This window comes from Mus musculus, chromosome 1 (assembly GCF_000001635.26).
Source record: "Mus musculus strain C57BL/6J chromosome 1, GRCm38.p6 C57BL/6J".
Lineage (NCBI taxonomy): Eukaryota > Metazoa > Chordata > Mammalia > Rodentia > Muridae > Mus > Mus musculus.
In genome coordinates this window covers 151,365,645-151,379,184 of record NC_000067.6, presented here as the reverse complement: position 1 = coordinate 151,379,184, position 13,540 = coordinate 151,365,645, and the positions used below count along the sequence as shown (strand labels likewise).

At 40.7% G+C, this 13,540-nt stretch overlaps 1 protein-coding gene across 4 annotated transcripts in view; it reads left to right on the top strand.

Annotated features, from left to right (window-relative positions):
• The window catches only part of Swt1 (SWT1 RNA endoribonuclease homolog (S. cerevisiae)), a 60,800-nt gene extending 49,313 nt beyond the window's left edge, over window positions 1-11,487 (top strand). For 3 of the 4 annotated variants that reach the window (XM_011248058.2, XM_011248059.2, XM_030242199.1), the window contains 3 exons: window positions 6,811-6,877; window positions 8,542-8,606; window positions 10,597-11,487. In XM_011248058.2, coding sequence (XP_011246360.1) covers window positions 6,811-6,877; window positions 8,542-8,606; window positions 10,597-10,726 — 262 coding nt within the window. In that variant the 3' untranslated portion in view covers window positions 10,727-11,487. The remainder of the gene's footprint in view (window positions 1-6,810; window positions 6,878-8,541; window positions 8,607-10,596) is intronic. The other variant, NM_025819.4, reaches the window with a different exon arrangement.
• Window positions 11,488-13,540: the final 2,053 nt, after the last annotated feature.

Genomic DNA, 13,540 nt, shown 5'->3' with positions numbered 1-13,540 from the left:
TATATTTACCTTTCTTTCTTTCCTATAGATAATATGGATTTCTAGTTTAGAACTCAAAATATTTCTGCCTTTTCCTTTTATAGGGAAAGAAATACTAGATACAAGTGTTTTAAGGTTGTTTTTAAAAAGCAGTGCTGTCTGATACCGTAAGAGTTGGAATCCAGAGTGTCATACATTTTGGACAGTCACTCTACCATCGTGCTACATTCTTAGTTCAAAACAGCTACTCTCATGAGCACAAAACCTTTTGTGTAGTAAATACAGATGATAATAAAGTTCTATAAGCCGGGCGTGGTGGCGCACGCCTTTAAATCCCAGCACTGGGGAGGCAGAGGCAGGTGGATTTCTGAGTTCAAGGCCAGCCTGTTCTACAAAGTATACCTGGTCTACCATGGAGGCCATCCTGAAGGTTTTTGTTTTTATTTTATATTACAGCTTCTGGGACAGTACAGGCACATTTGGGCACATATGCTCATGGAAGTAATATGTTAATATCACTACTCCTCTAAAACAAATACATTAATTTTTAACAACTTAATTCCTCAGATACAGTTTCACAATACAACAAACTGAAATACTGTGTGAGAGGCAATGTGGTCTTATGATTGTTGAGATTTTATACATGTGTGATTTAAATTTTTGTCCTATTTAGGAAATAATAGTTTTCCCTTTTACAGCTTTTAAAAATTCATTTCATTATTAATATTTAAAGGTTATTTTATCTCATTTTGGATCATAGTTTGTCTAAGTGGTTTTTAGGATAAGCATGGTGGCGCACGCCTTTAATCCCAGCACTCGGGAGGCAGAGGCAGGCGGATTTCTGAGTTCGAGGACAGCCAGGGCTACACAGAGAAACCCTGTCTTGAAAAACCAAACCAAACCAAAACAAAAAAAACCAACCCCCCCCCAAATGTAGTGTTAATCTAAACTTAGTTAAATAAGAATATCCACGCATAGTTTATGCAGCACGGAGGCTGTGTCTTTATTGTTTCCCTGAGGGTTCGTGGTTAAATCCTCTTCAGTGGTACATTCTAGCCTTTTTCTTCTTTTTAATCTCTTGAGCTACAAGTAGATAATGTGAATAAAAAGTATGATACTAACCTCATCATTCATTGATCAAAAAGAAACTACCAAAATGACAAAGTTTTGTTATTTTCTATCTTGGAAACAGGATTTCAATATTATCCCAGCCTGGCCTTGAATTCTTGTTTGTTGGCATTGTTTTTTGAGTGCTGGAATTCTGGGCATAGTGGCCTGGCATAAGTTGTCATCATCATCATTATTATCTCAACTATTATATCTTTTATACGTATGAGTGTTTTGCCTGCATGTAAGTTATATGGGTGCCTGACGTCCATGGAGGCCAGAAGGGGACTTCGGATTCCCTGGAACTGGAGTTTCAGACAGTTGTGAGCTGCCATGTGGGTGCTGGGAATTGAACCTGGCTCCTCTGCCAAGGACAGTCATTCAGTGCTCCTAACCACTGAGCTATCCAACACCCATTCTAATTCTTTAGACATTTGAATGAAAACTTGAGGCTGGAGAGATGGCTCAGCAGTTAAAAGCTCTTTGATTTCCCTTGATTTGTCCCCTAGTCCCTGCAAGGCAGCAAGCGCACAATCATCTGTGACCCTTTTTCCAGGGGATCTAGTGCCCTCTTCTGGCCTCTCGAGACACCAGGAATGCTTATGGTCCACATATATAAATGCAGACGAAACACATAAAATAAAAATAAATAAATAAATAAATGTTTTAAAAAGAATAAATGAAATTTAATAATTATATAAAAATTAAGAATTACACTTTTGACAACTAGACATCTAGTGCTTAAAATATTCCTTATAATCAGAATCAAATTAAGTCAAATAAGCGCATTTAGCTAAGTTTAGTGGTTCACACCTGTAACTCCAGAACTTGGGAAGCTGAGGCAGGACCATGACAAGTTCAAGGCCAATCTAAGCTGCTTAGCAAGGCTTTTACATTAAAAAAAAAAAGAAAGGAAGAAGACCAAAATATTTTTAAAAAGAAATCTCCGTTTAAGTTTTTCTTTTGAGCAGTAGGGATAGATTAAATTAAACATCAATGATAATTTTATAATGATTGAAATTCATTATCATTTGTTGTTTTTATTAAAGTAGCTTAGTTTCATTTTGTTCATTTTCAGATACAGGCTCAGTGGCACCTTTTAGCATTATTTATTTCCTTTTCTTTTTAAAGTAGTATGGTGCTCATCTACAGTAAGACAGCCTGATAAGCATGCCCTTAAGTTATAGATGCAACTAAGTAAAGATGCAACTTGGGTTCCAGGTCCAGATTTATCCTTCACAGCCTGACTACTCTCTGTCAGGTTTTATTAGATACCAGTCCTGATGCTACTTTCAAACACATATACTTTGAAGTTACAAGGGTTAGTTATCTTTTTCCTTAACCCTATAAAATCTTCCTCATTAGCATAGTGATGACTATCCCTGCCTGTTGCTTGGGAGACCAGTGTTGGATCCTGATTTGGGGGGGGGGGGCATCCTTCTTTGCCAGGCATGGTGGTACATACCTTTAATCTCACTACCTGAGGAGACAAAAGTGAAGAAAGAAAATTGTATAAAGCTGAAGTATACCAATGATGCTGATGCTTGGGCTTTTTTCAGGGGGTGGGGGTGGAGAGGAAATGTAATTACCTTATTTGCAATTGACTTAGTAACTGGCTTTCTTTTTATTAGAGCAACATACAAAATTCTTTTTATATAAGCAGAAGTGTTTTAAGGTTGTTTTTAAAAAGCAGTGTTGTCTGACACCATAAGAGTTGGAATCCAGAGCGTCATACATTTTGGACAGTCACTCTACCATCGTGCTACATTCTTAGTTCAAAACAGCTACTCTCATGAGCACAAACCCTTTTGTGTAGTAAATACAGATGATAATAAAGTTCTATAAGCCTGGCGGTGGTGGCGCACACCTTTAAATCCCAGCACTTGGGAGGCAGAGGCAGGCAGATTTCTGAGTTCGAGGCCAGCCTGGTCTACAAAGTGAGTTCCAGGACAGCCAGGGCTACACAGAGAAACCCTGTCTCGAAAAACAACAACAACAACAATAACAAACAAACAAAAAAGATAATAAAGTTTTATTTAGAGTGAAAAAATTAATTGTGGAGTTGGAATAAAAATTCTAAAAATCAGTTATGTTCTACTTTTAATAGAGGATTATTAAATGTATACATTTACTTTGTGCTTAAACGGATATCCCTACAAAATTAATAAAAACAGGACTCTACAAATGTACTTTGGGGTACACTATAAATGTACATAGCTTAAAATGGAAACTGAGTACTCAGAGCACCAGTGCAAGTGTTGTAGGTGTGTTTGTGTGTCTGTGAAAGTAGACAGCAAGAATGGTGGCCCACGGTGATAACCCCAGCACAAGAACCAGGATTTCAGGGCCAGCCTAGACTGCATGATGAGAGATCCCATCTCAACAAAGTCCTGAAAGAAAGAGAGGGAAAGAGAGAGGGAGGGAGAGAGAGGGAGGGAGGGAGGGAGGGAGGGAGGGAGGGAGGGAGGGAAGGGGGGAAGGGGGGAAGGGAGGAAGGGAGGAAGGGAGGAAGGAAGGAAGGAAGGAAGGAAGGAAGGAAGGAAGGAAGGAAGGAAGGAAGGAAGGAAGGAAGGAGAGAGAGAACACATGATACGTTGCTTCTAAGTTAGAAATCAAGGACAGGTCCAGTGGTGTCGCATGCCTTTAGTCCCAGCACTTGGGAAGCAGAGGCAGGCAGATCTCTGAGTTCCAGGACAGCCAGGGTTACATGGAGAAACAGAGACAGACAGGAGGAGAGTGAGGGTGAGAATTGCAGCCTACTTAGCTTAATGTTTATGTATGTTTTACTTTTATAAATAAGATTGAAATGGCCTTTAAAAACAATTATACCCTAGCCAGACAGAGGTGACACAAGCCTTTAATCCCAGTACCTGGGAGGCAAGGCAGGTGAATTTCTGAGTTGCAAGCCAGTCTGATGTACCAATTGAGTTCCAGAATGGCCAGGGCTAAACAGAGAAACCCTGTCGCAAGAAAAACAAAAAATAAAGACAATAACAACAGAGAAGTATGCTCTTTGACGATGATAAGATGGCTCAGCAGGTAAAGGTGCTCACTGCACAGGGCGGATGACTTGTTTGGTTCCTAGAACAGAAGGATGGAAGGAAAGAACCAGTCCCACAAAGCCATCTCCTAATGTCACACGCGCACCGCGGGCTCCACGCGTGCGTATGAACACAGCAATAGCAAATAGCGTTGAAGAACGAGACCTACTGAAGGAAGCTACACATCTGTTTTGCGAATTTTAGATTTGTGCCTGTAATAACTTTTAGATGAAGTATTTAAAATAATGTTTTCTTAGTTTCATGTTCAGTATCCTATGCAGAAGAGGAAAGAGGGAGAACAAGCTAGTTTTTCCTTTTAGAAAACATGATACATTTTGAAGCTGTCTCTTCTCCCCTACCCCTGTGTGTGTGCGCGCGTGTGTGTGTGTGTGTATGTGTGTGTGTGTGCATGCGCGCTCGCATGTGTGTGTATGTATGTGTGTGTGTGTGTGTGTGTGTATGTATGTATGTGTGTGTGTGTGCATGCGCGCTCGCATGTGTGTGTGTGTGTGTGTGTGTGTGTGTGTGTGTGTGTGTGAGTGTGTGGCAGAGATTGATGTTGGGGTCCCTTGCTCAGTTGTTTTCTTCATCTTATCTGAGACAGGGTCTTCGGCTGACCCTGGAGATTGCCATTCTGACTAGATTGGCTGGTCAGTTAGCCCCAGACTCTACCTGTTTGTATTACCTCCCAGCACTGGGGTGACAGTGCATCATGTGCACAGCCATGCCTGGCTTTTATGTAGGTGCTAATAAACTGAATTTAGATCATCTGTTTGTTTGCGCAGTAAGCAGCCTTACCTGTTGGGCCATTTTCCCAGGCCTTGAGGCTGTTCCTCAAGCTTAGATGACTTTTTTCCTTTTCTTTTTTAATGCTCTACTTAGTTGTAGGGACAAATAATAACTAACATAAATTTGACTATGTAAGGCCTAATCATAAAATATGATTTCAAAAAATTAAACCTGTTCTTGGTTTAAGAAAAGATGGTTCTTATTAGTTGTTTTAAAACCTTCACTTTACAGTTTCAGTTTGAAATACCTTGTAATACAAGCGTTTCTCTCTCTCTCTCTCTCTCTCCCTCCCTCCCTCCCTCCCTCCCTCCCTCCCTCCCTCCTCTCTCTCCTCTCTCTCCTCTCTCTTTCTCCTCTCTCCTCTCTCGCCCTCCCTCTCCTCTCTCTCTCTCCCCTCTCTCCTTTCCCTCCCCCTCTCTCTCCTCTCTCTTCTCTCTCCCTCCCTCCTCTCTTTCTCTCTCCCTCCTCTCTCCCTCTTCTCTCCTCTCTCTCTCCCTCCTCTCTCTTTCTCTCTCTCTCCTGTCCCTCTCTCTCCTCTCTTCTCTCTCTCCTCTCTTCTCTCTCTCCTCTCTCTCGTTCTGTCCCTCTCTGTTGTATTTCCATAAGATGGACACTCCTGAAGCTAGGCTGGTGCTAGGCTGGCAGACAGCATGCTTTAGCGGGTGCCCTACCCTCTGTCTCACGGCACTGAGGTATACTACTACTATAGGACTAGGGATTCAAATTGATGTTCTCGTGCTTGTGTTGCAAGTGTTCCCTCACCCACTGAGCCCCTGGAGCTGTTTTCTAAAACAATTACAGGCATAAGATCTGAAATTTCTGTATTTCTTGTTGTGAGTTTATGAAATTTCTAAACATTAATTTTCTATTACTCTTGCCCATTTTTTTTTTCAAGTGGGGATCAAATCGAGGGCCTGCATAAGTCCTACTCTCTTTTAACATTTGGAAAGAGCATGCCCATCCACAGACAGGATCACCATCATGATTTCTTACTAAGGAGGTCTATAATCACAGCATCTTTTCAGATCCACTGGTGCTTAGTCACTTTACATTTTAATTTTTATCTATTTTATTAGAAAGTACTTTTGACTTACTAATTGAGATATTGGGATAGCTGACCTTTTGAGGGTAAGCAAGATTATTTATAAAAGCTCTTCTTTCAGTTGGCATAGAGTGTAGTGGCTCATAGCAATACTCAGGGAACTGAGGCATGAAGAACTCCAGCTGGAAGTCAGACTAGTCTATACTGTAAGGCCTTTAAAAAGAAGGATTAGTTGGCACAATGACAGCATTTTGGATTGTTTGTATCTAGATTCTGCTAGTTTGTTGAAACAAAACATTTCATTAAAAACTTCAAGGGGCTGTTAAGATGGCTCAGTGGTTAAGATCGCCTACTGCTCTTCCAAAGGTCCTGAGTTCAAGTCCCAGCAACCACATGGTGGCTCACAACCATCCATAACAAAATCTGATGCTCTCTTCAGGAGTGTCTGAAAACAGCTACAGTGTACTTACATATAATAAATAAATAAATATTAAAAAAAACTTCAAGTTGCAGTTTTAGAAGTATCTTCTTAGTAATTGAATTAATTGTCATGAACAGAGTGCTTGGCCACTAATAAAGGGTTTTCTTATTTTGAGTTAGAGGGATTTACTCATTGAGGCTTAACCTACTATATTCAGAGTGTATCTTTTCTTCTTTTAGATTAGTGGTTCTCAACTTTCCTAATGCTGTGACCTTTTAATAACAGTTCTTCATATTGTAGTGACCCCTACCCATAAGAAATTACAGAAAAACTTTTGAATAAACTTGATAAACATGAGTGACATGTATAAGTTTGAAGGAGAAAATTAAAGATTTGTTTAAAATTAATTTCCATTTATTTATTTATTTTAGGATTTTGGCTCCTAATAGTAATTACCAAGATGTTGAGACTCTCTATAACTTCCTAATCAAGTATGAGGTATGGAAAGTATTTATATATTATTCATATAATATTTATATATTGTTTGGATATAAATAAATACAAGAAGATTGCTATTGATATTTTCTTTAAATAAAGTGGTTTTTTTGTTTGTTTGTTTTTTTATTTTGAGCCAGGATCTTGCTCTCTTGTACAGGCTAGCCTAAATTAAAGTTTCTTAGTGTCATAAAAATTTGCCAATAACATTTGTTTTCTTAAACATATTATATTTAAGATATACAAGGAGAGCTGGCCCTGCCCCTTGCCAGCATAGGCACTTGGGCGAGCTGCCCTTGGGCAGTGCTAGAGAACTGGGATTGAACAGCTCAGTTATTCTACCCAGGGCTTTTGAGTTGGCCCACTCTAACATCTACCCCATCTATGAGCTGCTGGAGCTTATCAAGGGGCCAGACCTGCAGATCTAAAGCTGCAGGGTCTCCACGACACAGGCAACAATGGGCTGAGGGGAGTCCCAGTGAGGATCCAGTATTGATAGTGTAGCAGAAGCCAGAGGCCTCGGACCAGACCAGTGACTCATTGCACATAAATAGAACATCGTCTGCATTAGTAGTAGTGAGATGTCTCGGCTGGCAAAAGTACTTGCTGTGCAAACCTGCTGATGCAAGCTTCATCCAGTCACTCAGATTTGTCCTCTGACTCTGACACTTACACCGTGGCATGTGTGTGTACCACACTAACATACACACCCACATACTACTAACATACACTAACATACACACCCATATACTACTAACATACACTAACATACATACCCACATACTAATGATAAAGTAAAATTTCAAAAGAGAAAAGTTTTTCACTTTGTGATTCAAGTGTGCAACAGTTTGAATGATAGACTTTTACATTTATGGTTTTATAAATTACATCTCTGGGTTATAACAGACTTTTTTAAAAAACAGATTTTTCAGAAAATGTCCATGGACTAGGGAATACGTCTAAGGAAGAGCATTTGTTTAACATGCATGACGCTCTGAGTGGAATTCCTGGAACCTAAGGAGGTGGGGAGGGAGGAAGAAAAGGAATGAATGAATGAATGAGTGAGTGAGTGAGTGAGTGAAGGGAAGAGGAAGGGACAGAAATACCGTTAATTCAAACCTTTTCCTAAATCAAACCTCTTTAAAAAATTTTTTATTTTATATATATATATGAGTACACTGTAGCTGTCTTCAGACACACCTGAAGAGGGCATCAGATCCCATTACAGATGGTTGTGAGCCACCATGTGGTTACTGGGAATTGAACTCAGGACCTCTGGAAGAGCAGACAGTGCTCTTAACTGCTGAGCCATCTCTCCAGGTCCTAAATCAGACCTTTTCAATAGCTTATAGACATATTTTTTTTTCTGTCCAGTTGAATGGCAAAGTAATCTGCTCTTAAGTAAAATTGCACTGCATTGGGGCCACTCGTTTCTACTGTTTCTAGTTCAGTGAATAGATGAGTTGTAAAAATAGAACTAAAGTTTGCATAGAGTGTGGTGTTAACATTACAGTCACTGAACTTCTTCCTGTCATTGATTCAGTTGTCTTAGGCAGTGCCTGGAGAGCTGAAATTCTGTTCTCAGGATATGCCCCACTGGGGTTGTAATTTCATTGCTCATTCATTTTAACATATCTCCTTACTAACTGTACTTTGGTTCTTTTCAGGTAAACAAAAATGTCAAATTCACTGCCCGGGAACTTTATGATTGTGTTTCTCAGACTGAGTACCGGTATGTAGATGATGAGATATCTGTAACAGACTTTTACCCTGTTTGCTACCACTGTGGGAGAGTGAAGCCATTTTTTTTACGGTGTGTTTGTGTGTGTGTGTGTGTGTGTGTGTGTGAACATGCATGTAGAGGCCAGCAGTGGATGTCAGTCACTCTCCACCTTGTTTTTGGGATAGGGTCTAGCCACTGAGCTCTGGGATCTTCCTGTCTCCACCTCCTGCATGAGGATTGTAGGCAGATGCTGCTGTGCTGATATCTGAACTCAGTCCTGTTTTCATGGCAAGCACTTTAAAAGTGATCTCCCTAACCTCTCACGATTTTTTAAAACCCATATTAGTACAAAATATTTCATATATGCAGAAAGCCTGTTAGTTTATCAGCTATATAGTTTGAAATGGTTTTTATACGTTTGACCACAAGATTTATGTATGCATGTGTATACAATCTTATTTATTTATGTGTTTATTTATTTATTTGCTTACTCTGAAGCAAGGTCTTGCTGTATTGCTCAGACTGGTTTTGAATTTGTGAGAGCCAACAAGTCCTCTTGTGTCAGTCTCCCTAATAACTGGGACTATGGACATGTACCACCATCTATCTCTGTAGATTATTGAAGACTCTAAAGAGCTTTTGTTCATGTGGGCCACATCCTATCTAGTCTGTTTGAACTCAAAACTTGAGGGTGTGGTGGTGCATGCTATAGATGCTTGGAAGGCTGAGACATATTTAAGCCATATTAGGCAACTTAGTAAGACTATCAGAGAAAGAAAATAGAAATAGTTTTCACTTTAACTTAAGACAAATGGTTTTTATAGACCTAAAGGAAGAACTTTGTTGAAGTTAGGAAGTATCCAAAATGTTTTGAGTGCTCCTCATGTTTGGGATCCCATTACCAAGATGAGTGCTCAGGGAGGATGACTCACTGGAGATGCTGGACAAGTCTGAGGAAAGGAACTCAGGAGGTCCATCACAACGAACAGCTTTCTGCCCTGACAACCTGCTCTAGGATACAGCCACGAGTGATTGCTGTCAGAATACTAATTCATGAAGAGAAGGAAGTCAGTGCCACTAGGCTGAAGAGGAGAGCCCCCTCTTAACCTTGAGGGTAGGGAAGAGAAGAAAAAGGAAGGATAGGGAAATAGATTCAGTTACTGAAAGATATGTTTACTTGCTTGTTCACAACTTCAGAATAAATAACCAAGGATAGGAATGTAGACCTTCCTAATTTTTGTTTTATTTTAGAATTTATAAGAAAACATTTTCATCTTTTTGAACCTTGTACAAGGCTCTTCTGAAAACCCTTTTTTTTATTAGTTGTGAAGAATTGGCAGCAAAATCAAAACTAATTTTAAGTTAGGAAATAGGTCTATGGTAACTCAAAGCCAAAATTTTTATAAGTAACATTTTTATTCTTTTGAGAATTTCATGCAGCATATTTTGATCATATTCAGTTCTCTCACCTGCTTACCTGCCCAATTTCAAGAGCCAACACACCTAGCTGTAGAACTGTTTATTTAAAAATTACGTGTGGTTGGTGTGTGTGTGTGCGTACCACAGCACACATGGTGAAGGTAGAGGATAATTTGGAGAATCACTTCTTTCCTTCTCCTATGTGGGTCCAGGAGTCAGATGTAGGTGCTGGACTGGAGAAATGGCTCAGGGGTTAGGAAGTCTTACTGCTCTTTGGAAAGGACTGGAGTTCAGTTGCCAGCGTCCAACTTGGGCTTCTCACAACCACCTATAACTCCACCCCCAGAGGATCTGACACATCCTTCTGGCCTCTGTGCACTAAATTCATTTGTATGAACCCACACATAGACATACAAATGAATACACTTAAAAATAAGGAATTGTTGAGACAGGGTGTATAGCCTTGTCTAGACTGGAACTCCCTACATAGACCAGGTTGCCTAGACCGCACAGATAGATACCTGCCTGCCGCTGCCTCTGGGATTCTTGACTGTTTTGTGATTTACTTCTTTTCCCCTAGGGAAAGATTAACCATTGGATGCCGCCAGCTGATTGAGATGGAATGCACCATGCAGCAGTGCAGTGCATCTGTCTATATGGAGGCCAGAAGCAGAGGGTGGTGTGAAGACATGCTCAACAACAGGCCTTAAGTTTACAGCAGGAACAGCATCTCTGTCTTCATAAGTGACACAGTAACTTTTAACCTGGTTGCTTTTTTTGAAAAAAAAAAAAGAAAAAAAAAAAACATTTCATAGATACAAAAACCAAAATGTTGTATTGACCAATCTCATTGAATCTAGTGTAGTATAAACTGTACCCCAGCTCTTCTGGAGTTGACAATACTTCCTACCTCTAAGGAGAAGAGAGAGAGCCATCTTCTCAGTGTTCCTGAGGCAGGAATCACTGTGACACGATGGCAGCCCACAGCCTTAGTATCTCTCCTAACCCTGAATGTGAACACATGACCAGACACTGCCAAACCCCAAGACTTAAGACATGACCATGCCACCACATTCCACATGGGCTGCTTTCATGAACAAACTGTCATTTATATAAAACTGGTGGGAAAACCCACCACCTCTTTCAGGGACATGAAGTAGAATTTTGAACTAGCACCTTCTCTGTAGCTGCTTTGGCGATGTCATTTCCTGTGCGTTTCCAGTAGGAAAGAGCCCCTCTGATGCTTCCCCTTACATGTGAAGCGCTGGATTTGGGGAATTGAACGGCAGTGGCAGCTATTTGCCCTACCTAAAACTCAAGTGTTTAATTGACTTAGTTACACATTAAGTTGGAAATCCTTGTTTACTGGAGTGTATTATGCTTTTGTTAATATATTAGATGAAATCAAATTTGATATTCTATAATGTTAATTTATTTTTAAAACAGCAATAAATAAGTTATTTTAGTAGCATTTTGCTTTTCCGTTTACTCCCAAATACTGTCTCTGAAATGAGTATAAGGTGTGATTATAAAAGTCTTTCCAGTAGAAAGATTGGTTATGGTACAGGTACTGCTCAGCTGTATGGTTGTGAGGTGAGAAAACCTGCATGTTAAGGTTTGTGGGGAGATGAGCGTCCAGCAGGGCCATGAGCTCAGGTAACGCTTCAGCATGTCAGGAAGTTGTCCTCAGTTTTTGACCAAGGGCATTGTTACATTACTCTGGCTGGCCTCACTCCTAGGTCAGTTTGGCCTTGAATTTGTGGCAGTCTTCCTGCTTTGGTCTCCACAGGCAGGCATTACAGGCATACACTACTACGCTGACTTCAGCAAAGTGCTTGCCCTGAAAACCTGCCACGTAAAAGCCAGGCACAGCAGCATCTGCCTAGAATCCTCATGCTGTGGAAGCCGAGACAGGAAGATCCCAGAGCTCAGTGGCCAGACCCTATCCCAAAAACAAGGTGGAAATTGACTAAGTCACTTCCTGAGCTAGGGTCCCTCAGTGAACCTTAGGCTCACCAAGTCAGCAAGCCCCACCCAGGGATTCTCCGGTGTCTGTTTTCTCTGCACGAGCATTATACATATGCACCCATTACTGGCTTTCTCATCTGGGTGCAGGTATCACCCTCAGGTCATCATGTCAGCGTGGCAGGCCTTTAATTCTATGACCCTGTCCTAACCCCTATCATGGATATTTTTTAATGTGCTACATATAGTCTTAAATCCCTTAGGAAAGGCAGTATTTCAGAGTACTTTATGCCAGAACAATGTCTTTTTGTAGCATATTCCAAGATCTAATAGAGGTGTAATGATTTGAATTTAAGTGGCTTGTTACCCAGTACATTACCACAGAGTTTTCAAGTCTAAGTAAATTCGTAGATGTCAACACTGACCACAACTGGTCACACTAAATTAAACAGGATAGTGTAGTCCTGCTTGCATGGAGGTTTAGATTAGCAAAAGATCCTAAGAACAATGAAAATACAGGGTGGCTAGCTTGCCCAGTTTCTAGATTGCAAGTACTCTGAGTAGTGCTTTGGAGAGTACAGATCTGTCTGCATACTCGGTAGGGAAGGTCATTCATCCTAGCCTATCACGATTCAAGGCTGAGAAGTATTCCACCAGACATTCAAAATATCAAGAAAGTAGCACTCACATCTATCTTGTAATAGGCTTCCATGAGAAAGACCCACAATGTCATAGAGTTAAATAGAACTATCTATGAAGTTCTAATCTGCAGTCGAAACACTTCACAGAAGAGGGCCTCAGATCTCATTACCGGTGGTTGTGAGCCACCATGTGGTTGCTGGGAATTGAACTCTGGACCTCTGACAGAGCAGTCAGTGCTCTTACCCGCTGAGCCATCACGCCAGCCCCATAGGTAGTTTCATACAGGGATATTTTGCTCAGTTGTTTCTTCACCTTATGAATATTGTTTGATAGCTAGCTACCTGGGAGATGGTCACCCCAACAGCATCCAGGATGTGCTTTTAGAACAAGTGTGGTCAGCCCATATGGCATCAAAAGTTGTAATGCCACTGCTCTGCTGTGTCTAAACAGAATAAGCTGGGACAAGTAGAAATGAGATTGTCATAGCTACATTGTGGCATCTGAAGTGAAAAGCTTAAGTGACACACAGCAAAGGAAGTTTTCCCAATGGCCAAGCTCTTGATGAACACTTGCTGGGAAGAGCGTTCATCATGGTGAATACCTTGTACAATGATCTGCATCTAGTTAAAGACTGTCCTCAAGAGCTTTCCTCAGGCAAGGCCAAGCAATTGAAGCTTGAGACTGGCCCATCTTTGGATGGGTTAAATGATTGTATTAGGGAAAAATTGTGTTGGTATGTCTGCAAAAGCCAAGACTCGGGGCTGGAGAGATTAGCTCAGCGGCCTGAGTTTCAATTCCTGAGTTCAATTCCCAACAACCACGTGGTGGCTCACAACCATCTGTAATGGGATTTGATGCCCTCTTCTGATGTGTCTGAAGAGAACAGTGGTGCACTCATATACATAAAATAATAAATC